The sequence below is a fragment of the Cygnus atratus genome, chromosome 1 (assembly GCF_013377495.2).
Source record: "Cygnus atratus isolate AKBS03 ecotype Queensland, Australia chromosome 1, CAtr_DNAZoo_HiC_assembly, whole genome shotgun sequence".
In the NCBI taxonomy this organism is placed as follows: Eukaryota; Metazoa; Chordata; class Aves; order Anseriformes; family Anatidae; genus Cygnus; species Cygnus atratus.
In genome coordinates this window covers 65,934,459-65,961,915 of record NC_066362.1, presented here as the reverse complement: position 1 = coordinate 65,961,915, position 27,457 = coordinate 65,934,459, and the positions used below count along the sequence as shown (strand labels likewise).

General features: G+C 45.7%; 1 protein-coding gene across 4 annotated transcripts in view; it reads right to left on the bottom strand.

Annotated features, from left to right (window-relative positions):
- CACNA1C (calcium voltage-gated channel subunit alpha1 C) overlaps nt 1–27,457 on the bottom strand; it is a 478,980-nt gene that overhangs the window by 4,737 nt on the left and 446,786 nt on the right. For 3 of the 4 annotated variants that reach the window (XM_035550684.1, XM_035550685.1, XM_050708637.1), the window contains 14 exons: nt 25,460–25,492; nt 22,349–22,477; nt 18,704–18,769; nt 15,119–15,210; nt 14,155–14,320; nt 13,150–13,277; nt 11,378–11,474; nt 9,963–10,065; nt 8,115–8,216; nt 6,603–6,730; nt 5,362–5,496; nt 3,986–4,338; nt 1,559–1,687; nt 981–1,090 (listed from right to left, as the gene is read on the bottom strand). In XM_035550684.1, coding sequence (XP_035406577.1) covers nt 981–1,090; nt 1,559–1,687; nt 3,986–4,338; nt 5,362–5,496; nt 6,603–6,730; nt 8,115–8,216; nt 9,963–10,065; nt 11,378–11,474; nt 13,150–13,277; nt 14,155–14,320; nt 15,119–15,210; nt 18,704–18,769; nt 22,349–22,477; nt 25,460–25,492 — 1,771 coding nt within the window. Of the gene's footprint in view, nt 1–980; nt 1,091–1,558; nt 1,688–3,073; nt 3,101–3,985; nt 4,339–5,361; nt 5,497–6,602; nt 6,731–8,114; nt 8,217–9,962; nt 10,066–11,377; nt 11,475–13,149; nt 13,278–14,154; nt 14,321–15,118; nt 15,211–18,703; nt 18,770–22,348; nt 22,478–25,459; nt 25,493–27,457 lie in introns of all 4 variants that reach the window. The other variant, XM_035550683.1, reaches the window with a different exon arrangement.

Genomic DNA, 27,457 nt, shown 5'->3' with positions numbered 1-27,457 from the left:
GAGCAGCGAACCGATGCTACAATGCAGATAAAAAGTATTTTCTCCATCTTGAGGAAAAAAAAAAAAGTATTACATCATTCTACTAATATTCATTAAAATGTAGTTAATGCAGCATTGTATCATGGGCTGACTGCAAATCTGACCTTCCAGATAGATATAGGAATTCTCATTGCCTAATATTTTAAGTGTTGGAATGAAGTAAATGCTTTTAACATACTCAATTGCATAAGCATCTTGAAGAGGATTTAAGAGGTTTTAAGTCAAGTCTCACTTTAAACAATACACTACATAGACTGTCACTGTTTTTTTTTTTGTAAAAATCAACACCTTATATACACGATTCTTTTTAGCTTTTCCCCCAAATGTCTTTTTTTTTCTTTTTTTTCCCCCCCACAGGAAAAAGGATGAAAAGTTTGTCCTGATACCTTCATAAAATCTTGTAATTCATGGTTTCCACCTGAGCATACTTGCTCACTTGAAACGCTTGAAAATCTTCAGGTACAATCAAAGCAGAAAGCAAATTTGCATTGTGTTAACCTAATCTGAAATTCACTGTTTTCCTTGTAGCAGACAAAAGAGACAACCTCTCCTTTTTCCCCGCTGAACACACACGGAACAGAACACCATATACCCAAGGCTAGTCAATACAGTGACTCCCTGGTGATTGTTTGGAGAGCCTACAGTGCTCTAATAAACTCCCCTAATCAACACACAGGCTTAATCAAACAGACCACATGGACTATCCAAACAACCAGGGATTATCCAAACCGCCACAGATTCATCTACTGACTGAGCATAAAGTCAGTAGAGTCACCTGCCTGGTCAGGATTGCATGCACACCATGGGATTCCTGGTTTCATGAGCTAAATGCAACAAGCATCAACACCCAGGCCCACACACCCTGGGATTTCTCCAGCAGGATGTGAGAACTCAGACAGGGCAGAGGAGAGCACAGCCCACATGTCACACTGAGATGTTACCTAGTGCTGAGGAGCGCAGAAACCCTTTCTTTGGAGAGTGCCGGGTGTCCTCTCCTTTGTTGTTTTCTGGTGGAGTAAGTTGTCTGTTTTCATCATCTTGGTATGAAAGCCTGCAAAGGAGACAACACAAGGATTCTAGAAAAGCAGCTCGTGTTGGACAGAATAACCCCTCTTCCAGCAGGAAAGCCAGGAAGATCATGCTATCAAATGGATGCAGCTACTGAGCTTGCTAACGGGTCCAGGAGAAGCAACTGAGACCATGAGACAGGAGATCTGGGAACATTAGGCCGTGGAAGTGAATGTGGAGTGGGGGCTGCACATCCAGATGTGTCATTCAGAGAAGCAAAATCCTAGACAAAAGATCTCCCTTTCATTTTTTTTTTCCCTCAGGGCTGAACTGCTTTTTTTTCTTTTTTCCCCATTATTATCTGATATTTGAGTTGTCTGACTAAAGTGTTCTGGCCTTATCCCATAAATTGAAATAATTGAAATTTTTGTAGAGAAATGTCACCTCTTCCCACCTCTCCCCCTTAACTCAAGAACCACCCAAACACCTTGACTAAAGCTGCAAAGCTCACATTTCAGTAGAGAGCAGACTTGGTTCACTACAGTACTCAATGTCTTCATTCAAATTTTCATCATAAGTCTCATCCTGAGACACTTCCTCTTGGCAAACAATTGCCAGCTGGCTGTCTCTGGAACTGGAGCTAATGAGCAAAAAAGACAAGTCAAGATACAGAGATGGTAAAGAAAATCTGTTATAGAGACAAGAATGACAGGTTCCATCTGTCTTGGTTTATTATAATGTTGAAGAGCTACCATAGAAAAATCAATGACTGAACAGAACTGCAGAGTTCACAAATACAAAAGCAACAACCATTGTCTGTGCCCTCTTTCAAAGGAAGTTTCTTATCAATGTTGAACAATACTGGAAACATATTACCGTCATTTGTGACTATATGTACTCTATAAATGTGCACATCACAGTGCCAACTTTCCCAAAGTTGTGAACTTGAGGTAAAACTTGAGATGGGCTCTTAGAAATACAGCTGTTTTTTCTTGTAGCAAAAACCTTGGTTACAGATTTCAAAGAGAAGCTTCCATGACACCGATAGTACCCTCTCAGCTCTGTGTAGCATGGCCTCTGCCTCCCAAATCCTTTATTCTGCACCATCTTTCCCTTCTGTTCCTGTTCATGCTCTCATTCCTGTTCATTCCTTCCTGTGTTTTCCACCTCTGGTCCCTTTTTTCTCATCAATAACTGCAGAATGCTTCTGCTGCATTCAGCAGGATCTGTTCAAACTCTTAGGCATGACTGCCCTTATTTCCCTGCTTGCCTTCTCCTTGTCCCTCTGGTTCAAGCCTCAGCCCTCAGAATTCACTTCATTCTGAGTTTGTGTTTTCTGAGGAGTAGAGTGAAAACTGAAGGTAGCACAAATCTTTGAAATAGTGACATGAAGGTATTAGAGTCATTTTGCTACTTGCATTCACAGAAGAAAGCAGTGTGACAGAGTTTTATTATTATTATTATTATTTTAATCTTTCAGGGACCTGATAGAAAACATTATTTTCTCATTTGCTTCAGGCAAAAAGCACCTGGAGGGGTGTGTATACGCATAGTATAAAACAGTCTGAAGGACAGTGCTGGAATGACCTTCCTGCTGAGATGGGAGACAAGTAAAACTGCTAAGCTGCAAGGTGAAGAACTCGCTACATGGCAGCTCCCCCTTTTCAGCAACCTGTGTTTAGCCAAAACTATACATAATTTTGTGTGAGCATGCCAGGGTGTACTGCTCTGTGCTGTGACCAGAGAGTGCCTAGATGTGTAAGCCCAGCTAGAAACTCTAAAAAAACTCCACAAATCAAGAAACCAGCTAGAAATGGTCTGTGCATCGCTATCTGCCAATGGGCAGAAGAGCCCTAAATTGGGAGTATGTCCTGGAGATGTCATGGCAATCATTAAAACTCTATTCCAGCTTACTGACACCAAAAAGAAGAGCTTATCTTCAGCATTAATTGGGATTTGGACTTTCAATGGGACGAACAATGGGTCTACACCCAGAGAGTGTTAGAGCATGAGAGAGAACACATACCGTCCCAGTGTTTCGTAGTAATGCGTCCTAATTCGAGGAAGGTGCCCAAGGAAGCAAGGAGAGAAAAGAACACCATGTTAACAGTGTCACAACAGCACGAATCAGCATGTGGGGGACAGATGATAACACAGTGTGTTATCAACAATTCCTGCAGCCTCCCTAAGGATGGCAGGAAATAAAAAAGCTATTGGTTTGTTTACTTGAGTAATGCTGCACCCACTGAATTTCCTCCATCTAATTGCCATATTCTGTCCTATCCTGGAGCAGCATTTCTCCACCTTTTCACATCGCTCACTGTCTGCATTGGAAACAAATTTCCATCTCAATCCTGCTTTTACTGAAAGGGTTAAAAAAACATCGCACTGATAAAAGTGATATTCCTCTTATATTAGTCATCTATGTGTAGACAGCCTGAAGGATGTCAAGAGAAGGGGATTTTCTTTGCTTTACGTGGCATTGCATGTCTGAAAGCCTTGCCCCCCTTCTCCCAGAAAACCTTATGTGACCTCCTTATGGATGTGACGCACTAAATGAAAAACGCTGACTTCCACAGAACTCTCAAGTGGGCTCTTAAGAGATGAAATGCAGTTGCTTTTCCTTTCAATTACCAGTTGATAAAACCTGTGGTGAAGAAAGGGTAAATAAGACTTCCTTTGGTCCTTATAAAAGGTTTTTCAGGATAAAGCCCCAAAAAATCAAGTATGCTGGTCAGTGAGAGTGCTGCTTCTTTGCAGTGGTCAGTGCATCTGCCACACCGTGGGCTTTGGCACCAGTGGAAAACCAAAAGGCTCAGTCCAGGCTTCAGGCAGGGCAATATCTGGTGGGTGACTTTAGCTAGGCAGCTGTGCTTTGGTGTTTGCATGCACGTTCCCCTCCCTGGTCCCTCAGCCAACGTTCTGCTGTGAAGCTTACCTTTTGGAGGGTAGTTTCCAAGGAGCTTCCTGCACACGGATGGTGGGTGACAATGGGGCCCCGTGGCCTTCCACTGTGCTGACAGTGCTGGGGTAGCTGGGTGGGCTGGGGAAGCGGCACAAGGCAGTGTTGTTGGCATTGTTGATGTTGGCATTGGAGCCTGAAGATGAGTAGCTGCTGGGAGTGAAGGTGGAGTCCACCAGCTTCTCGTGAGATGGAGACTCAGTGTCTCCCTGGTTGTTGCCAGACTTATTGATGTGCAGAGGTCGCTGGGTGGTAAATGTCTGGGGGAATGCACTCCTGCCATCACTTTGGTAGTAGCTGACATGGTTTCCAAACAGGCCTCCAGCTCTCTGTCAGAGAAACACAAACTATTTTTTCCCTTTGTCAGTATAAAGGTATGTGGGGTGTTCCCTGTCGAGACTGTTGAGGGAAAGAAAATGTGAGAACCAAAAGTGTGGACTATGGACTGGTGCTCTCACTGCCAGAAAATGCAGTGCATAGACTTCTCTGTCAGAGAGACTAGGTACAGGCAGGCTGTGAAAGCTTCATCTTTCTAAGATATTTCAGAGGACTGGCCTTAAAGAAATGAACAAGTGGATAGGTGAGACAATCGTGTCCAAATAACTCCCACCAGCCCTGGGAGTGTATGACTGGGTGAGGTGGCAAGAACGAGGTTACTGCTCTCTGGTCTTCACAGTGCAGTTGCAAAACAATATCTAGACATAAGAGGGAATTTGAGAAGAGCACCAGAAGCTATTAATCACCTGGAGGAACAAATGAAGAAAGATTTAATAAGCCAGTTATCTACTGTTTGGATGATGAGTTATGAGAGGGACAGACAGCATCTTTCTGTAGATGATTTGAAGGAGAGAAATGCCAAAGGAGAAGAAATATTACCAGAGGATACAATTAGTAGGAACAGGAATGAAATAAGAAAGAGAAGATTTAGGCAATTGCCCTGGAAATTTCCTCCAGGACTATAGGGTCTCTGTTCGGCTCTGGGGTGCTTTTTGAAAGGACACTACTTGTGCCACTGAAAGGAGGACTGAATAAAAAATTGAAGTGTGCCTGGCTGCTGCTCTATGGACTGGAAGATGGCTTAACTTTGCAGTTCTTCTGACTCTTTGGCCATTGCCATTATGATTTTGTTTAGGTTTAATACAGGGCAAACATCCATTGAGAAGAAAATGGGATAAAAGTCATGTAAGATTCTCAGGATCTGGCACCCTGACTCCAACAGTCTGTTTTCCAGTAGGGTGTAGAAAACAAGAAGGAGGGGCCAGCTGAAATACAGAGTACATGCAAAAAAACATAGGACTCTTTGAGCTAAGCTACTGATCTAACCTCAGCTTGTAAATTTGTTCTGCACCTACCCGGAAAATATCATCTTCAGAGGCAGCAGAAACAGCTTCTTTCATGGCCTTATCTAGCTCTTCTTCAGCTGTCAGGTCTCCCGAGATCGCCCGTCGGATCTCTGGCCCGATGTCGTGAAGTGTGCGCAAACCAGCCTGCAAAACAGCAAACTATAGAGCTTCATATCTCCGAGTGGTTATGTGAGAAACAAAAGCGATGTTATTCTCCTAAGAACAGTGAGGCCTTTCTGCTTAATATAGCATCCACAGCTCCTAGAAAAATACTAACAAATTCTGCTCTTTCATCTCCAGTTTAGAGAGGGAAAAACTCTTAGTAATCCAACCCAGGAATGCTCATTGCTAGTCCCTCGGCTTCTTCAAAGCAGGTCATAGCCATAAATCCATGGGCCTGACTGTGCAAGTCTGCATGCTTTCAACTTTGGGTTCTCAGATCCACTACCAGAAGCCCTAGAGCAGCCATAATTCCTGCTGAACAATGTACTCAACACCTCTGAAAAATATGTTCTTTTTAATCAGCATCTTAAATACATATTTCATAGCTAAACTTCTGGCATCTGGATCTGGACAGTCCTCAAACCCCTCACTGACTGGAATCCACTCCAGGGAGGTATGCTGTGGGTATGTGGAGACCTCAGCCTGTGTCTATGTCTGTGTCATGACACTTCTTGGCTTGCTGCAAATCCAGAGTCACCCTTCTTCCTTACTCTACAGTTGAAGGACAGAAACGGACAGCCTGTACAGTCAGGGGGGATTTCTTATTGTTTCACACAGCCTGGCAGTCCACCAGTGAACCTGTAGCACAGTGATGAACAGATCCCAGGCACTGGATAGGTTTGGCATCCAGGTATGCTTTTTGCTTTGTAACTGATTTTGCCTCCTGGCAACATGCTCTCCCTGGTCCTGTTATAGTGACTCCCTCAGAAAGGGTCAAATGAATGTGGTAATAAAAAAAAGTCTGATGGACACTTCATACCAGCTCTCCAAAAGAAAGCCAAATTTCAAATATTACCAGTGGATTGATAAACAGTGACTACACCTCACGTGTGCCTTCCACCTCCAGAGCTAAGGGATGAGGCCCGTGACAGATAACCACCTATCCAAAAAGATTGATGTGGTAAAAAAAGTCTACAAGCTCCTTTCTAGTGAGAATAGCCCATGGCAGCCCCCAGAATGGCTGAGAGGGAAGTGGGGTCAAATGCCTCAACTGTACCACCCCTGCCCATCCTGTGCCCATCTGTCACCTGTAAGGAGAGGGCATTGCGCTGGGACGGCTTGCCCACCAGGCCCTGTTCTTTGCGTTTCTTGAATTTCCGGAAATATTCTTGAATCAGGAAAGTAGCGTAGAACTTCCCGACGGTCACCTCATCATCTGGAAAGGGGTATTTAAAAAAACAAACACAACACACAACAAAACAAATAAGCAAAGGGTTTTAAGCAGTGTGTTTGCTAATGTGAGACTTGCAACTCAAGGCAGAAACACTAGGCACCACAGTACTTCTCTGCTTTTTATGGCTTCAGTACACAGGGCTGAATGAAGGAAGGGATTGCTCCACAGCCAGAGCTTGCTGTAAGTAGTCCGGAGGTGAGGTACATGTGGCATTTGGATAGACTGGCTCCGCTGGCAGAGAACACCTATAGCTATGCACCTCTGGATGCACTTTGGTTTTGGCGAAGTGCCTCTATGCCTCTAAGCTTTGCAGTGTCTGGTGCTGGTTTACTCATGATCTTGCTATAGCAGTAGCCTCCCAGTCTGGGTCAATGCATGCTGCATTCTCTTGTGACAGCCTTGGGTAATGCATACTCCAATTCTGGTCTCACTAACATCACATGACTGACTATCCACCCCAGATGTGATCTGGCCCTTCTCTGCACTAAAATTCTGTCTGGTTGTGTCTAGCATGGGTGTGAGAGGACCAAAGTGATCACCTCTCCCCAGAAGTGCAGTTATTGCTCAGTCCTTGCTGTATTCTCACTCAATACAAACTGTTGATGAGCCAAAATGTGCACCCAGCTTTTATCCAGGTAACTCTCCTCGCTTCTCCAAACCTGCTGTAATACAGCGCTGTGATACTGTCCTCTGACTTCAGAGGAGGCTGAGCAAGGTTTCAAGGTCTGGCTGCAGCTGTTAACTAGCTGCCAAGTGCTGTTTTGTGCAACAGTCCCTAGAGCCACCTGGAAGGCCAGTGAAGGTCCCACTAGATGCCCATGCATCTGGGCTTCTAAGGAGCATAGCAAAGAAGGAGCCTGCAGGCCTGGTAATTACAGCCCACCAGGGACGCTGCATAGAAATCTACAGCAATGAGACAAGGGACAACCCTCAGCCAGTCTGAACTGGTGTAACTAGTTGCTGGACAGTATCTTACAAAATTTCTACTTAGACAAGTAGAAAGCAGTTATGCGAGTAAAAAAAGGAGTTATATGCCATATATGCCCAACAAGGCACTAGGTAGTGTCCAAGGGAACAAATCCTACAGCTGAAGTGGGTGAGATCTAGGAATGAAGATTTCTCACTCCTATTTAAACACCTTTTCTTCCTCCCCTGATTTTTCAGCAGTAAGAACATGATATATATGTTCGTACAGGCAAAAACAGATCTCAGCCTGATGAAACATCCAGCCAGGTAAACAGGTAATAACAGCTTGTGGAAGAAAGCCTGTCCCCTGTACTCCACTTGATGTTCACGAGGTGCAGTAGGACATGTCAGGTGGGGAAAAGACAGACATTCACAGACTGGGACAGGATCCTGCACTCACCACCTGCGGGGGGCACCACCTGGTCCAGCAGCTTCATGCTGGTGCGCTTCCAGATTTTCTTAATTATTGCTCTAAGCTCTTCATTGGCTTGCTCCAGGTTACCTGCAGGGTGAAAATCATCAGAGACAGGAATTAAGCCAGAGCCTGTAGAGGAGCAATTTCGCAAGTCTAGCATGGCAATCTCAGGAGGAAAATACCAGGGCTTTTGCAGTAGTGGAAAGTTTTGGGCAAACAGGAACTCAGACCATTGCTGAAGTCCCCTCACAAAGAGAGTGACTAAATATGCACAGTCATCTCAGAGTAGGAAGGTGACTGTGTTACTGTTTGTCTCCAGAAGCCAGAAACTAGGCAACTACAATGCTACTTTGTCCTGAAAAGTGAAAATCTCATCCAGTACTTACACATTCTAACTGAGATCCAGTGAAGGTTAAATATGATGAGAAAAGAGGTCAGTTAATGGGAAAACACTGCTTGGGGAACAGAAATAATTGTTGGCAAAGATGCAGCTAGAAATCTGAAGACCTGGGAGTTACCTGTCGCAATCCCTGCATCTCAGCATACATCAACTTCTTCACATGGTACTAAGAGACTTCCTTGGAGAGAGTCTGCACAGGCATGTGAGGCACATGCAGAGCTTCCACCCTCTTGCTCAGAGGGCTGTCCCAGGACATTTGTGTTTAGTCTCTCAAGAACAGCATAGGCTATAACAAGCGTTATATATAACCATTTGAACTTAGACATTATGTGTTCCTCCATGGGGCTCTAATCTACTGAGGTATTTATTAATCAAGCCACACCACCCCTTTGAGAGTGAATGATTGAAACAGATTCAGTTTATATTCTTTCTTTCTAGATACATTTCCTCTCAAACTAGTCACCTTTGATTTCTTGATTTATGTACATTCAAACCCCTTATACTTGAAGCTCTCTTCTCTCTGGGTGTACTACACCATTATCTTCTCCTTCCAAAGGTGCTGTTTCTCCAACTTTTCTTATTGCTCCCCAAGCACTAAGGCTCCTAAATATGCTGCACAGAGCTCTGCACGCCAGTAGCTCTCTTAATATGATGCAGTGAAGACGGTGACATTAAACAACTTGCTGAGAATGAAACAGCTGGAAAGCATCAAAGGCAGAAATATGACTCAGGAGGGTGAATTCCAAACTCCTGCTCTAACCACTTACAAGATCCTGCAGAGGAAAGAAACCAAGCAGTTTGAGGCTTCCCAGGAAGGTTGATGGTTTCCCAGCAGTTCACTGGCAATGACTTTGAGAGTTTGAGGCTAAGACAAACAAGAAAATCTTGTCTTTTTTGGGTCTCTGTTTCACAGGACACAAGATGTTCTACAGGGTTGCAGTTGGCTTTCTTTCTCAGGAGAGCCTCTTTGGCTCTAAAAAAGAATTTTAGTGAGGTGAGGCCTTCTAGTCCAAGCTCTTTTGCCTTCCATGGACTGGAAGATTGGTGGTGACAGTGGCGAAAAATCCACCCAGCTCTGGAACCAATTTGCACAGGGGGAAGCTTCTTTGCCCCTCTTACTTCCCCTGATTGCCATTTCAAAGGATGTTGGTCTAAAATGTTTAACTTGCAGCTCATCATAAAGAACATGATCAATAATCTGAGATGATACCATGAGAAGCACCAGCTTTCTAGATGATACTCAGCTAGAAACACTGTTCTCTTCCTAGGACACTTTATTCCCCCAAACATCTTTACATTGATTTTTGTACCATGTGCTGCATGTTAATAACTGGTATCATTTTACACAAAATGTCCTTATTGTTGCATTCCAGGTCAACACACTTGTGTGTTGAATGTCACTCAGCTACCCGTGCACTCAGCAAGCTTGTTACCTTCTGTCTTGATCCTCAGTGCTGTTCTGACCAACGCAAAGAGAGTGGCATTGAACATCACAGTTCCATCACTGTTCAGTGGCATATTCATGGAGACAAGGCGCTGTGGAGTAAGGAGGAGAAAGACAACAATCACACTTCATCAAGGACTCAATTTTGTTCTTCCTTACACACTCATGATATTCTCCAGATCTGCCACCCCTTTCACCTCAGCATTTGTGACCTGTGGGTTTGGTTACACAACTTTAAGAGTACTTCTCATATCCATCATTTGTCCCAGCTATGGTGAGAGATTGCCCTGGGGTCTCTCTCCCACTGGTAGATACTCTTTCCTTCAATGCGGCTATCACTTTCTAGACTTTGTTTTCCTAGTTGCCAGTAAGCACTTGAGCAAACTGATTTTTCATACCTCACAAGGCACTTGCAGGCTCATCTGCACTAAATATGTGACTGCTGCAAATACATATAGAGTCAGAATCTTTCACTGAAAAAGGGGGCAGCCTTGAACAAAGGGGATTGGCTGGACCTGAAAGCTGGTCTGCTTTATCCAGCTATTCCTCCTCTCCCTTTTAATACAGGGCTGTGTCCACCTTGCAGTAATTCGGTAAAGCCAAGGGCAGGGAGTGGGTGCTCAGTACTGTTGCAGCTGCAGGGTGAACTTCATTGAGACCAAGGACATATACCTGAGGCAAGATGTAGCCATTACCAGATCTTACATCCTTATTTCTGTCTCAGGAGGTGACAGACACCAGGGACTTGGTTTGAGCTTTTATGCTTTAAGGGGCTGATTTTGTCTGAGCTCTGCCTAATGCCACTTTCACGCAATGGGCCTGCTTCTGTACTAAAGTGGGGAAAGGATGTCATCCCCCATCACTATCATTGCTTTCATAGACTGTGGGGTTTGAACCAGACTGAGACAACAGACAGACAGTTCCTAGACAGCAGACTGAAAAGGATCGGCAGTAGACCACAGAAGTCACATATTTCTGTGTATATGCCCCATATGCCCTGGCCTTTGTGTTTTGCTCTGAGATTGATAAAACAACTACATGAGTCACATACAAACTCTGGGACTTGTGAGGAGGTGAACAAAGAACTTCAAAGCAAGGAAGCGTAAAGGTTATAAGAATGTCATTATTCACTAGAGAGAGTCTTTTTCATAGCTGGAGTCTCACAACAGAAGACATGAGTGAGACATTTTCACAGAAAATGTGTACTTGTTCTTCCTGTATTTTAATATTTTGCTCACACTAGGATTTTTTTGTGTGCACTATTTAGTCAGAAGAAAATCTTAGAGATATATTTGCTTGCCCTGTTATTTCTGTCCACCCTGCTTTGTCTTGGTATGTGTGTTTGATACCACAACCACGACTGCTTGTGACTCCCAGCCTTCCCTGAGCCGCGGTGTGCCTTACTTTGCAAGCCACTCGGTGGGGGCAGAGCTTCCCAAAGCCCAGGGGGGGCTGAATGCGCCGGAGCAGTGTCACCACGTCCAAGTGCTTGATCCGCCCCCTAAGGAAGAAAGCACAGTGAGGGTTGCATCCTTACCACAGGGTGACCTGCTGATCCCTCTGCAGAATGCAGTGCTAGAAGTCTCACTTAGATCTTTCCAGGCCTGCCACTCCCTGTAACCTGAACATATCTGAGAGGGTATTTCAGACCTCTTATACTTGGTGCATTCCTCAGGATTTGCCCTATACTCACATAACTCACTAGCTCAGTACAGAAATCACAGCTGTCTGTGATTCACAAGTCAATACATTCAAGAATTGACATCGGTGTTTTGAATGCTGCAGTTCCCCTGTGCACGAATGGACACTTTGGGGTTGTCCCCCCACCACTGACATTCTCAAAATCTATGTCTGCTTGTTTGCCTCTTGGCCACAGGGCTATGGCACAGGTACAAAGGGTCTTTTTTTTTTTCCTTGCCACTTTCCCTCCCATACACATAGCCCTGAGCTACTGTCTTTTGATACTTGTTTATGTTTTGGTCTGTCACTGGAGCCAGTGCAAAATAAAGTCCTGAAGTTTCTCAGCTGAGACAGCAGCAGTTGGATTTCTTTTAAATTTTATAAATGTTATCTCAAAAGAAGAATTCTCTCATGGAGGGAGGAGGGGGTTCAACCATGGGACAGTGATGGGGAAGGGGAAAGAAAGAGCACATTTATAGATGGGAAGGAACAGAATGTTATCTGGAGTGAGGGGTTATCTATTATATGGCTTCCCCCACTGCAGTCTTGCCTTCAAACCAACACAAATAGTAGCATCTGTTTTGTTATTTAACTGCATATTTATTAGAATGCTGTGCTTACCCCCTATCTATATTAAAAGTCTCTCTGGACAGTCACCCTGAATGGGAAGAAGGGTTTCAATTTAAGTATCATTCTGATAAAGTGATATGGCATCACATACTGCAGAGCCTGAGCCCAGATTAACCTTGACACTGTTTCCAGATCCAGGACTAAAGAGACTAACTATAGAGACTAACTAGAACTAACTGCTTTTCATTCATGCTAAGGTCTCTTTCCACAGTTTTTGCATTATGAAGGGAGTTTTGCAATTATCAACTAGACTGTAATGCCAGAGGGATCTAAACGTACTTTAAGCCAAAGCATGTGTCAAGCAGAGCATATAATACTGGATGTCAGTTAAACTCTTGTGTGAGTTGTTCTTGTGTAACTTTAAATCCCTGCAAGTCTGCTGATGTGAATAACCTTGCAGAGCATGTAAAGCAGTCATGTGAAGCTGCAGGTTGTGATGGGTCTATATGACACATGACAAAATGGAGATATCAGCACAGCAGCTCTTCTGTGAGTAGAAAGCCAAATAGAAGAGTCACAGAATGGATTAAATATCCCTAAGACATGCAACAATAAAACAACCTGCTAACCTCCTTCTCTAAATTTTCTCCTGTCCCCTCCCTAAGCAGTCTATACTTGACTGAAAGTGAAGCAATGTCCAACCAGGTAACAGCGCAGCCTAGATGCTGTGATTTTTGTGTGTATCCTTGCATTGCTGGCCTCTGGATTCACCAGTAATACTTTGTGGAGGTATCTATTGTAAGATATTTGCAGAAAAAAGGTGTTCCTACAGGAGGAACATGGCACTTACTGCACTGGGTCTAGAGAACAGAAAATAACAGGCCTGTTCTCCTGAGAGGCTCTGCTGTCCAGGCTGGGTTACTTACTTGGCTTCAGGGTCATACTCTGCCCAGATCCTTTTAAACTCATCCAGGTGGTGTGGTCCTAAAATGGACCAGTCCCGCGTCAGGTAATCAAAGTTATCCATTATAACAGCTACAAAAAGATTGATGATCTGCAAACAAGGATAAAGATGACTTGGTGGATGAGGCAGGTAACAGAATACTTTACCGTGTTCTCAGTTCAGAGTCTGGATTTGGACTCATAAAACTAGAAAGTCATGGGGGGTGGTTTCTTTGTTCCCCCATGTCAGCCCCACAGTTTAAATTGGAAGATCACAGAGGCAGGATGTCCTCAGCTGGTCGTATTTTTCTCCTTGCAGCTAGATGGCTGAGGCTCAGGTTTGCTGTAGGTGTGCTGTGATGGCTTTTTATTTACCTGTCTTTGCCCACCAGGATGGTATAGCAGTTGGAGAACCTGGGATTTATCCTCTATGGGCAGTGGGACTGGGATAAAAGTCCTTTCTTCTGGCCCAAGACGAAAACTTTTAAAATTTTGCTGCTGTTCACTGGGAGAGTTTTGGGCACTGATGCCAGCTGCAGAGCATGTGCTGTCGCTCTGAGCAATGCCGCATTGCCAGCACGGAGCAGATGCAATATGTGTATTCTCACAGTCATTGCTGCTGGCAGGGGAGGAAAAACCTTCTCAGCAGCCAGAAGGAAGGTAGGAGGGAAGGTGGGAAGTGTGGCTGAGGCGTTGCTAGCCTCAGCACAGCCCACAACACGCTAATTTGGTTTTCTCATTCAGGGGGAGGAGGGAAGAGCACTCCTTTGCTGTGCTCAGAGGACTGGATTGGGAGCAGAGCATCCCCCAGAGCTGCAGGGAGAGGCAGGAGCTGCAGAGACTGAGGGGCTGTTGTCACAGAGAGGGGGCTACTGGGGAAGGCCCCATGGGGAGATTTCCCATCTTTGAAGCCATCCTTCTGCTGTGCAGCGCTGAGGCAGGGGGGCAGTGTAAAGGGGGGTGGGTTTTGGGTGCTGGGGTGGACTCACCAGGAAGGCACAGAGCATGTAGAAGCTGATGAAGTAGAAGACGGCGAAGCTGCTGCCGCAGGAGTGGTCGGCTTCGGTGGAGTTGGCTGGCTCCGACTCCGGGTCGCACTTCTTGTCTGGGAGACATGCCAGCATGATTTCCTGCCAGGCCTCGCCAGTGGCACACCTGGGCACAGCAGAGGGTGAGGGAAGACAGCAGTGACCTTTGATGTAGGATGGCAGGGACTGGCACATTAGCAACTTGCTCCTGCTCCACTGAGGTTGATTACAAGCCTGTCAGGCTGACAGACAGGCTCTGACATTCACTGGCATGTCTTGCTCCTCTTTGTTAACTCTATTGCCATTATTGGTGTGTACTGACTGTGCCTAGTCTGGGTATGGGGCTGTTGTGGTCTGGCCAGTCAGAGTCACTGAGATGTGTGTGACATGGCTACGGATTGCAAGAAAAACCTCCATGGAAAGAAGGAGCATAGACTGTTGCATTTACGCCAACTCCCTGCCATCCTCTCACCACCTTCAGAACCTCTCCCTGGCGCTGGCACACCTGGCCACAGCTGGAGCAGGATGATGTGCAAACTGAGCTAGGCCAAAGCATGTGTGGGAGTTCATGCCCCCCTCCCTGCTAAAATTAGCTGGAAGTCATACTGCCTCGATTTGAAATAGAGGAGGAGTTCGGGGTGAGTATCAGCGCTTGAAAGCACTGAACAACTGGCCACCTCTCTTTTGAGTGGGAGGACTTGCCTCCCTCCCTGGGGCACTGAGGGCCGGCCAGCATTAGGTGGCAGGGCACGAGGCTTAATGGACTATTTGTTCCACCTGACGTGGCTCCTAGGCTCTCCTACTACGGGACAACATGTTTCCACTCACCTCGCGAGCATGACATGGTAGAAGGAGATAAGCTGTGCCCAAGAGCAGAGGAATCACGCTCGCGGGCTGACACAATGCAGAGCTGTCAGACACCCACCTGAAAAGCAGCAGCACTGCTTGGGGGAAGGTCTGGAAGTTGTTGTTGCGGTTGATTTCTGTGGTATCGTTCAGTGCAATTTTACCAAACACCTGGCAGAAAGCAGAGGTCTTTTCAGGTTAGCCTTGCAAAGTCCCCAAACCTCTTGTTGCCTGTAGCTCTTGGCCTCACCCTGACTTTGGAGACCTGACATTTAACAGAAACTGCTCTTCTCTTAAACTGTCTTTCATATTTACCGTTGCTTCCCTTGCTTGTGCTTTATCACCAGAAAAGCACTCATATTTTACAAGAACCCTCTTTCCTTATTTCATATACTGTGAATGTGTGATATGGGGTCTTATGTTAACAGGCACTCACAAGGGGAGGGGGTCCGGCTGAAAGAAGCTACAAACACAGAAGGAAAGTCTCCTTCCCTCTTCGCTTATCTGTTTGCACCAGGAGGAAACGATAAGCAGAAGACCAACAGCTGCAAAGCCTTGAGGTCTGCGTGATGCCTTGCATCTTCCCAAAACAATGTAAAGCATGTTGCCTTGGATCTGGAAATTATCGAAATGCCTGCCCTTCTAATAATCATGCTCGTCACCAGGAGGTGTCTCAGGGCCACTCAGAAGGCAGCAGTGTGAAGATGATGACTAGAGTTGTCCAGAGAAAAAGGGAACGGAGCATTGGAAGCGAACAACAGATGAGAAGTAATCATGTGAGGTGTATGACAGAGAAGATCTAGTTTAAAAGCTTTATAATCTGACCGAAAGAAGTGGCTCTCCCTGCTGGAAGTGAAACAGACTGGTGGCTTGTGTGCTGTAGAAGCGACGCTTTTGCAGAGAAGGTAACTTGAGAATTACAGCTTTTGTGGGGAACTTGGTCTTAGGTACAAAGTGATGGTAACAATTTTAGTGACTGCATAAGAAAAAACTCTGCTGGCTATTTCAGCCTGCTTGGGGCTCTCTCGGCACCATGCCTGAGCTGCTCTATATTATAATGGTGATCTGACAGCCCTTTCCTTAAAGCCACGAAAATGGCATACAGCTTCCTCCCAAGCCCAACCAACCACTGCTGCACCAACTCATTCATCCATCCACAGCATGAAGCCTGCAACATTGGCCAGACCTTTTAGAGTCTGCCCTCAGATGCAAAGCCTCCGGTGCAGCAGAGTTTCAGGCTCCTTTGAAAAAATCTTACATCGCTTTTGTACTTGTGGGCACTGGGGCTAAGAGCTTAACAAACCTTGCCCGGCAGAATAGTCTCTGCCCAGCACAGTCGGTCAGGACTATTTATTGCCACTCGACAGCAATGTGACAGAGATCTCAAGGACTGAGCTCCGTTATCTCATAGCCAAAATGAGCAACAGGAACAGAGCAGCTCTGAGAGAACGTGGAGCTTCTTTTCAAGCAAATGTCACCAATAATTAACACTCCAAGACAAACAGCGATGTGGAGAGGAAGCCTGTGCCAAGAGGGAGGGAGGGTCTGAACGTGGCAGGCTTTCTGTAGGGGTTCCTCGTGGACATGTGGGCCTTCCTCAGCCCCGACCGCCCCCATGCCGTGGGTAGCAGTGACAGCCCCAGCTGCACTAAGGAGGAGCAGGAGGACAGCTTAAATGCTCAGAGGCAGTTCGAGCTGAGGCAACCCATATTTTTCACTTCAGGCAAGCGTAGGCAAGGGAACTTCCCATGCTGGAAGTCTGATTTTTCCTTTCTTCCCTGCTGCTTCCCTCACACTTGATGTACCAGCAACAGCTTCCATGGATGTTTTGCATTAGTCAGCTGCAAAGAGCTGCAGGTAGAGGTTCCTCTCTCATAGCCTCTTCAGCCTGCGCCTCTTGAGCCATTATGTTAGTGGCTCCATCTGTCACCATCACTTTGGATTTTTCCCCTTGGGCATGTTGGATTACAAGGCTCAAATGTTGTTAGGTTCCAAGTCAGGGGAGTAGCTGAGATAAAATGGAAGGTCTTGTTCATGTGGGTAATTCTTACAATTCCATCAGATCTGGTACCTCTCAGCCTTCAAGGAAGCTGCTCAATGGAGTGGGGAGGGAGTTTCCTTCCTATGTGTCCCTGTGTGTGAAGGAAGTCTACCTGTCTGCAGGTTCAAGAGAGCAGCACACAAAATGTTAAAATGCCATTTTGACAAAAAATATAAGTAACAGGCCTGTGGGCTACGAGCAAAGAGAGGAGATGAGAAGAGCTGGTTTTCTTGTTGGAAGGCAGGAGGTCAGGAAGCAATCTAGTGACCTAGATCCATGTGAAGGAGAGATGTATGATCTTCAGGCTGATGAGACTGTTAAAACAGAGGTTTGAGCATTTGCTAAGGATTAAATAGCCAGCTCAGAACTTGCTGATAGAATTACAGAATTACAGAACAGTCTATCTAGCTCTGGCAGTGCCATGATCATTGTAACCCTGTCTGGGTAGGTGCTGGGAAGTCATTTTTAATGTTTCATGTAGCTACGTAACACTAGCATAAAAATCTCAAGTGATTTTCTGTATAGCATAGGTAATCCTGTAAAGATCTTGTCCACTTGAACAAGTTAGGTATTAAAGGCAAACCAGCAAGTTTAAAGAATGAGCCCAGTAGATTAAATGACAGCTGTAATTACTAGGGGCAATTGAGATAACCTATGATAGTTCAAGAAATGATTAGTTTTATTTTTCAGACTGGGGGAGGGTGGATGGAGTCTGTGAAAAGATGTGATTATAATAACAGGAAACAAATTAAAATAAGGTCACAGAGGTGAGATGAATTTTGTTACAGATTCTTTCTGAATCGTGAAACTAAGAAGCCTGTCATGTTTAAAGGCCTCTGGAAGTAGTTATGCCTTGTCTTTCTATAGTTTGGTCTCTCGTCCCAGATGGCTGACTTGTCTGAGATCTTTGATTAACACAGAAGTGGAAACTGAAGCTTAGTTTGAAAAGCACAGCAAATGAGGCTAGGACTGTCACAGACTGCCTGCATCGCATGCTGTCTTCAGTGGTCTGTATGCAACATCAGTTCCTTGCACAGATGAATGCTCGGGCTGGTTCCAAGTTCATTTTGCAAACTGAATAGGATATTGTATTGATGCAGCTTCCTGAAGAACTGGCACAAACACAGGGTTGGTATGTTGGTTCTGATCCCATATTTACCTTCACGGGTGTAAATCAAACGCTGCTCTTTACAACCCAATGGAGTTAGGCCAGTGTGAAAGTGATGCAAGAGAAAAATGAGGTTTGTTCGTTGCAGCATGGCCACGAGCCCACTGAAAAAACTCTTCTAAGCCAATGAGCAAGGCACTAATTCACCTTTGCCAGAGCTGCTGGGTGTTCCTTTGTGAGCATGGAGGGCTGGCACATTCCTTTTATTGTTTGCATATTGTATTTTGCCATTAAATGGATCGATTTTTTTTGGTTTTGTTGGAGCGTGTTGTGATCCTTTTGGCAGTGCATAGGCACACAATGCATTCCAACCAAGTAGCTGCCTTCTTACCTTGCTCGGAGAAAATGTTCTTGTAAACCTTTATAACCACACATTGATCAGTGACATTATGGATCACCCCCCCAAAACTCTAACAGGAGGAGAAAGACACAGTTGAACCTTTAGTATCACTTACCTGCATCCCTATCACAGCGTAGATGAAGAATAGCATCACTATTAAAAGAGCCACATAGGGGAGAGCCTAGAAACGAAAAAAAGAGAGCACCGTGTCTCCACCAAGCCTGGCATTACGGAGCCGGGTTCTTGCTCCTGGCTTTGGGAAAACTGGGCAGACTGACCGAAACGTGGAGTCTGTAATTCATCCAGGTGGCCACTAGATGCCTCTACAGGCCCATATTTGCTTGCCCTCCGCGCCACCACCCTGCTGCCAACCAGCCCAGCCAGACTCCCATTCGCGATGCTGTAGCTCTGCCTTTCAGGTCGCTCCTGCCCTCGGCAGTGAGGAAAGCCAGGGTAGAAACAGCGTCCACAGCTGCTTACCGTGACGAGAAAACTATTGTAACTAGTATGATTCTGTCCCAAATGGCAGTGCCCTTTGACTGTGTTTTTCCTGGATCCAGTCTGGTGAAATTGAAAATGCAACAGCTGCCCAGATCCAAATTCAAGGCTTCTACAACGGCTGGTGCCATCCTAAGTATCTAAACCAGCATCAGCTTTGTCTTCTGCTCAGTGTTAGGTGTCTGTGATGGTGTCTGCAACTCACTAAGTGTCTGTGATCAGCTGTTGAAGAGGAAATGCAGAACCCTGATTTGCAGAGCTGCCTCAGGAGGGAGAGGCCAGTGCAATCAGCAAAGTGTTGAGTGCTATCAGTTCCCTCCACCACTATCAGGAATCAAGGGGACAGCTGAGGGCCTCGCTGTCTTGGGTCTTTGAGAAGGAATTTTCTACTCTGTTGCTTTTGAAATATAGTGCTCAGGCCAGAGATTTCCAGACCTTACTTCAGAGGCAATGGGCAGAAGTATTCATCCTGAGAATGCCAGTACAGCCCCTGGTCTGGATTTTGAACATCGCATTTCATGGAGTATAAAAAGCCTACAACATCATCATTATTATTTTAAAATATGATGTTATTTATACATTTCCAGTTTATGTCTAAATTGACAATTTTCACTGACCACCATGGGGATTTGACTAAGACATGCAGAAATCATCTCAAAGAGATCTGAATATCAAAATGGCCATAATTTAAACCTTTAAACAGCATCTGTAATAATCATCTCAAGACCCAGAGGCAGATTCCTCTGTGTTTTATATGGTCAGATGAATCTACATGGTTACCCCACAATGCCAGTGGAGATGCACTATCTCAGAACTGGGCTCCATACATTTTGTGATGATCTAGTTGGAACTTAATTCACAGAGAACCTCAGTAGAGCTCCCAAGGTAGTGTCCAGACAGGACCTCAAGGACATAACCTTACCAGTTCTGTCTTTCACACGGGGCTTGGAAGAGCATCTTCCCTCTTGCCCTCCATTTTCTTTCCATGTTTTTCTGTTCAACCTATTGATGCACCTTCCCACTCATGTCAGCTCCTTATTCCCCGTGGCTCCTTCAGCTCCCCATCTCCCACATTCCATTCTCCTGTCAGTGTCCTCCTCCAGCCCCATCTTTCCCTGGTTTTACCATTCTGTCCTTTCGATTCCCATGGCCTCGCCTTGCTCTCAGCACCCCTCTCGCTTCCTACTCCTCCCACTTGCCAGCCTGCTCTTTGCCGGCGGAAACCCTGCCGAGTGTTTTCCCACCACATGCTCCCCTGACCAGTGCTGCAAGCTACATGTAGGGCGTTATGTGCACAGAGCACATGGCAGTTACGATGGGATCTGAACTCCTGCATGAGTCCATTGCTTATGAGGCTGCCCTGTGTGAACGACGACATTTCCTGGACATGGGAGAAAAGCTTGTGCCAGACACAGTCTGCAGGGATCCCAGATTTTCATGGTGAGAGTGGCCGAGTTGAGAGCTCTGTGCAGGGGCTATTCTTAGCTACTAAAGCAACCTCCCAGAATTTGCAAGAGGAGGAGCTTTAAGCAGAGAATACCATGTTATAAACAGCTAAAGGCTTTAAAGGGAAAAGACACTTGCTCGCAGTGCTTTTTTATTTTTTATTTTTAATTCCCCCCTGCTGTGGAAGATACCTCCCTTGATACTTTCTCCCACCACCTTTCAACCCTGCCTAAAAGTGACTCTCCAATCAAAGAGGTCTGGAGGTCACTGGAGGGAAGTACCAGGCACTCCCTTTCCCATCCATCTCATCCTCTCCAGCCAAGAACCCTGGCAAGATGAGCTCAGGATAAGAGCGAGCTATTGCTAAGGAGGCTGGAGAAGCGCAGGGAGCACGGGGAGGGGAAGCAGGAACTGGAAAGTGTGACTCTGTCCCCTGCATTGGGGATGCTGAGCTGTGCCAAGGGAATCTCATTCCTATGCATGCAGACAAAATGGTTCCCACTGCAGCTGCTCAAATAACATGAAAGTTAGCAACCGTGTGAGCAATGGAAAAATGGCCACATGGTGCAGCTGTGTCAGAAAACTGCTGCGCCATATCAGATCCTTTGGCAGTCAAGGAGTGAGCAAAACGAAAGTCATTTGCACAAGCCCAATGCTACAGCTACACCTGAGAACTGCACTAGAAAAGGTCCAGATTTGATCCCCGGTGTAAACATGTGCTGCTCCTGCTGACAGACAGAAGTCAGGGTGATCCACAGCACTGCAGGCTCTGGTCTCAGCTTGTGTCATAGCTGGTGAGGTTCCAGTTTTAAAGTATTGGTCAGTTGCTTTCTCATTTGAGTCAATAAAAATGCAATCAACCATTTAAAGCCTGAATCTGAGGGATATGTGGTAGCTCTTTCAAGATTGCTGAGTTGTGCAAATCACTCTTTCATGGTTTTGTAAAGTGGTGTGTCCCTACATCTTTCCTCATGTTTAGATCACCATTTGTATTACTGTGCCATCCTTTCCTGATGCTTCCCCCAGATCTGCCCCAGCTCTCGGCCAGGTTGTGCTGGCCCACGGAGTCTGGTTCAAATACTTGCAAAATGCAGGAACATGCCATGCTTCATCTCTGCCTAGCATTTTTCTGCAGGTTAGTGGCTGGTTTAGAAGCAGTTTTTTCTAGAAATTAGCTATCTCTTGGTGTTAGTTTCATCTCCAGAGGTGATGATTCTCATCTTGTCTGGATTCCTTTGCCTTCTGCTATCTACTCTGGTACTTCACCTAGCACTGAAATGCACCTGCTGCCAGGGCAAAAGCAGCATCAATTTAATAATTGTCATTGTTACCAAGGCTAAAGGTTTAGGGCCAAAAAGGTTTAGGGCCAAAAAGGTGAAATTCTTCATCGATGAAAACACGGGGGCTGCACACCTATAATATCAACTGGAAAGCCTCAAAACAAGGCTTAACGGAAATTTAATTGAGGCCCTTGCCTTCCCCATAGCTGTGAATTTCACTTAAATAAACAGATATAAAATACAGCTCAAATGAAAAAAAAAAAAAAAAGATTGAATGGTTACAGTCAGACAGTAATTGAGCTGAACAGAACTATCAAGGCAGTTCAGGAAGGTCTCAAGCAATTACTCATGCTTTAAAGATGAAACACATCCACCCTGAGCCCCATTTACTTGAGGCTCACTCGTGCCATGTGCAGCACTGATGAGCGTCCTTTCAGCTCGGGCAGTGGCCACGTCAGTGAAAACCCTCCCCAAGGGGCAACTGAGGGGAAAAAACAAAAGGGTTATGTCCGACTCCGAAACAAGTGAAGGGATACCTGGAAGGACTTGATGAAGGTCCAAAGCAGCGTCCGGATGCCCTCCCCTCGGCTCAGGAGCTTCACAAGACGCATCACGCGGAAGAGTCGGAAGAAGGTGATTGAGATGCGAGAGTTTTCCTCTGCGTTCTGGAAGCCATTGGCACAGAGGCAGGAGTTACAACAGCACGGGAGGAACAAGGGCCCTGGGCCACAGAGGACGCTACGCCGAGAGCTCACTGCACTGTTCCTTGTCCTGGTAATGCTCCCTGGCCTTGCACTGCCCCAGCACGCCAGGGATGGCCGAGGCCGCTCTCTCCTGCCTTCTCTCCCACGGTGGTGAGGCTACCTATGAAGGCTACCAAGGCCATCGGCCTCTCCCTTCAGCTTGCCTGGACTTCTAAGGATCAGGGGTTGATCATGCTCCCTCCTCTACATTCCCCCTAACACGGGAAAGATGTGTTTCTCCTTGATATTTTACTGGAGGAGAGAGACACTTTCTTTTTGTACCTGCCTTGGATGTTTTACCCCAGCAAGACCCTGATCCAGCCACTCTGCTGAACCTGCTGTGGGCACCAGCCACGTGCTGCTTGCTCTGCTGGGAAGCAGTAGCAGGTCCCAGGCCTGCTGCGGGGTGCGAAACCCCACCAGGGCCAGCCATGTGCTGCCCCTGGCCCCGCAGCCCTGCTGTCCCTGTGCCACCGCGGGCGTGCCGCTGGGGGCTGAGCTGTGGTCACCAGCTCCCGCTGCTCTGCTTCTGGGCCTTTCGCTTTTCTCATGACCCCTTTGTACTTCCCACAGTCTGTGCACTGCCTTTTTTTTTTTTTTTTTTTTTTTTCTAAAGAAAAAACACAAACGTTTTCTTTTGGCTTCACTGCTACTGTTCAAGTGTGTGGTATTTTTAAATACTCTTTTTTTTCTGGCTTGTTTTTTTTTCTTTTTTTTATTTTTATTTTTTCCTCACAGCATCTGCTTTGTCCCTATGCATTTTCCCTTGGGCTTGCAGCCGGCCCTGACATTCCTCAGACTGCACACGTGTGAAGGCAGTCTCCTCCCGAACGCTGAGCTGCCAGCCCGTGTACCTGGGCCTCTGCAGAGGACTCACTGTCTAGCTTGAGGGGAGGCAAGGCAAAGAAAATGCGATGCTTCCCAGTTCACTAACCCCCTAAAATGCTGTGCAAAGCCTGTGGAGCTGGGGGTTTCCGCTAGGAGCACTGTGGGAATGTAACCTTCTGTCTTGTGGGGAGATAACACTGTCACCCTGCCACTTGACCTGCCTGTGGAGCAACGGAGTGCCCAGAGACCTCCTTCTGTCCCCACCCAGGCTGCAAAGACCAGAGTTGGAGTCTAAACACCAAAAGAGCAATGTTTCGGAGGAAGAAACAGTGCAGATCACCCCCTGCTGTTAACTACTCACCACTGTGTAAACCAAGAGAGAACAGACCCTTGGGATTTCCTGCCATGGGGCAGCAAAAGCTGCATCTGCCTCTGCATTTCTGATAAAATCTGAGGCACAGAAACTGCCCGGATGTACATTTCTGGAATTAAAACTCCAGCTGTGCAGATGAGGATGTGTACCTGTGCTGTAAGCGTGCTCCCATTTCCCACCTGGGACATGCAGGTTTGTGTTCGGCTCCATCTGCCCTGGCTGCATCTCAGGCCTGTCTGCTGATGTGTGTGCCTGTAATACTTCAGGACTGCACTACAGCTGCAGTTTGTCTGTCTATCCATGTGAATCACCAGTGGATATTTTGGGTAGCTTCCTCCAGTCTGCAGCAAAGGCTGACGCTAGCTGCCCACGCAGTAGCGGGGCGAAAAAGATTAGGGGAACAGGCTGTGTCACAGAAAAGCCTGAGTGTTCCCTAAATCTCACATCATTCTTATTTTTCTGACTTGGACAACAGTCTGGAGGCTTCAGTGAACTGGAAGGAATGGTTCTGAGGTAAAGGAGGGAATGTAGCTACCAAGAAATCAAAACTCTTGGCAATTAATATCCTCAGAACTACAGTCCTAGAGGGCTGGCTGTAAGGTCTTTCCCAAGCCTACAGAAGTTTTATGGCCACCTTTTGACTTTCCCTAAGGAGCTAAATTCCAATACTACCTAAAAGAGAATTGAGGTTGAAATTTAAAAATTGTGTGGGCGTCACTACTGCTATGGTTGTGACAAAAAAAAGAAGTTTTTTCTTATTCTACCTGCTGCTTCTCCTCGTGGGCTTGACCCTTCGGATGGCAGACAGTTGGGACATGAGTCTGGACAGATGTTTTAGTATTGCTTTGTCTTTCCTTGCTGAGAGGAGGCAGGAGATGTACACAGAAAACTTCCCATGCCCTCCAAATGTCCTGTGATAGACAAAGTCTACACAGTGGACAAAGTGAAGCAAATTCCTCCCTGACACATCTCTCTGCAACTCGCTGGCATCAAAACTCTTAGTCAAAAATATTCAGCGATGCCTCAGGAGATTACAGTCATTTTCAAACTAGGTGGCTACACATTAACCACTGTCCCCGTAGCTTACTTTCTCCTGACTTCCATCCAGCTTTTTGAAGGCACATCTTTGCCAGAGGAGGGAAGTTCTCCAAGGTGGCAATCAGAGAATGGAGTTACTGCAGTGCTGTTGGTGTAGCTTAGGAACAGCCTTGTACACCAAAGCAGCATAATTTGTGTGTGCCATTGCACAGCTTATTCTTATTTGTGCAAAGTATGAACTCAAATGTTACATTGACAACATCTCATTGAAAAGGAGCTTTGGAGTTTCAGTCCTTTCTAGTCTGTAAGCTTGGATGTGAAATCGCATTGCAAACTCATTCAGCATCACGTTGGTCGTGATGTAGTGTGTTGCTAACAAGAAATCTTACCAGGTCTGGTTCTCTCTTGGTGATTCATTAGAAGGCAGAACGACAGTTAACTTGACCAAAGGAAAGCTCAGGATGCACAAGAAGTACACATGTGCAGCATATTCACAGCTCATGTGAACACCAGACTCAAACACCAATACACAACATGGCAGCTTCATGCACAAATAACTAGGCTGGGCTTGGAGAGAGAACTCGTGATCGGGGGAAGAGAATAAAGGAGTGTGTTAGAAAGAGTGTCACAGAAGCTGGGAGGGTGGTCTGTATTTTTGGTCTTACCATAGAGGAAGAGCATTGGGTATGTTCAGCTGGCTTTAAAGAAAGGCAGACAGAAATAAGCTGTAATAAGTCTCCAATCAAGAGCCCTAGTAAACTAGGTCTTGGCTAACACAGGAGCAACAAAATGGCAGAAGAGGGCAAAAGGGAGTGTGAAAGAAATGCACAAGAGGCTGGGCTCATTTCCCTGGGATGCCCAGGATCAAAGCTGGCCATGGCATTAGTAGGTACAACTCCCACTGAATTCAGTGACGTGAGCTGTATCCACTAATACCACACATGAATTTGACCCAGTATCTTCTGAGTGCTAGACATCCTGGAATCCAGGCAGTGGAGGCACTTATACTATTAAAATGTTTCTTGTATCACTACTACCAAGTTCAGTACAGGGGTTGATTTAGCTCCTCAGCTCAGATCCAGGCAATGCCTGCATAGGGAGCAGCCAGCTTCTAGTGCATCAATCTGATCTGTAAACCCATAATATCCTGGTACTAAAGCAACACTTTCTATTTATATACCCCTATTCCTCTACACATAGTTCTGGGTGATTACGTTGTTGTTACTAAGAAAATGGGCTGGGACAGTGTAATCAGCTCTTGGCAACCCTTCAATACCCACCACCGGCTGTGGAAAGTGTGTTGGTAAAGCTGGTTAGCGTGCTCTACCTTCACCCACCTCACACCAAAGCTCCAGGGACCCATCGGATGCATCCTTTGAGGCCAAGCGGAGCTGAACAGAGCCCCAGTCATCCCTGAAAGGGTCTAGTTGCTGCAAACACTCTGCCTGACACTCCCTGATCAACTTCTGGGGGCCACTTCCACTACTGAAAGCAATTCTTAAAAACACCCAAGGCAGCAAATACCTTTAAGTTTAAAAAGCAGAATTGAAAATTAAATAAAGGCAATGTCATCAGGAGTCCTTCAGTTCAATGGTAGTGTAATCCTTCAGGCTTAAACCTCAGTCATATGCCAAACTGGTCTGACATTACTTGTGACTATGCTACCAAAGCTGAAACTGATGTACTTCTGCCAATGGCAAAAATCACTTCTAGTGCCATGAAGGACTCCTGCAGTGTGCTTCTGCTCTCCAAGGACACTGTACTAACTAAGCTGGCACTGTACTACCTAAATAAAACTGTATGTTGGATGGCTAGCCTATTTGGTGATATAGGCAAATGAGACCAGCTAAAAACCCAAGCTATTCCTAACCATGCAATATTTGTTTGGATTAACTCATTGGTTGGTAGTGTCAGCTTCCACTGCTTTTATCCTCCTCTTTCATGTGTTTGCTCTTACGTTTTCTTTTCAGAAGAAACTTTCAGGCAAGTGTTGGCTTGAATACCAAGTAAAGGAGCAGTGTCCATAGGCATGTTTCTTACAGATTTTGATTTTGTGTTGCTGGGCAAACCTCTCCTTTCCACCAGTGTGTTTCTCTGCCCCATCTCCCTTCCTTTTTCTATGAGTTTTGCCAATCATCTTTTCTAACAAAGGAGGATCCTTATTCTGCTGGTTTCTGCTTTCCTGGTACAAGGTACAAAGCTCCTTCAAGCTGACTGAAGGAAGTCAAACATTTTTCAGCACGTTTCAGGATTCAGGATCTTTCCTGGCTGACAGTGTCGGTGCATCTGTGACCGATTGTTTGAAGAAGCCTTGTAAGTTACTGTGGAATACTATACCTTAATTGTCACTTTGATATTCGCAGTATTTCATCAGAAAGGGAGGATAATAGTAATGTAACAGTAAAAAAAATCTGTATAAAACAATATGTCTGTGTAATGAGCTAAGATGACACTGTTGATATGAGATGCTCAACTTGGAGCAGTTGGCAACATGTTGAAAAACTAGGAACCACTGTTAATCTTTGGCACTACTAAGAAAGGGAAGTAGAGGTTGACTTACTCCACTCTTATTCCCTTAATTAACTGGCCTATATTTCAAGATGGGGTCAGATATGTAGCATGTTATATCACTACCTACAATAAAGGCTCAAAAGCAGTGCAGG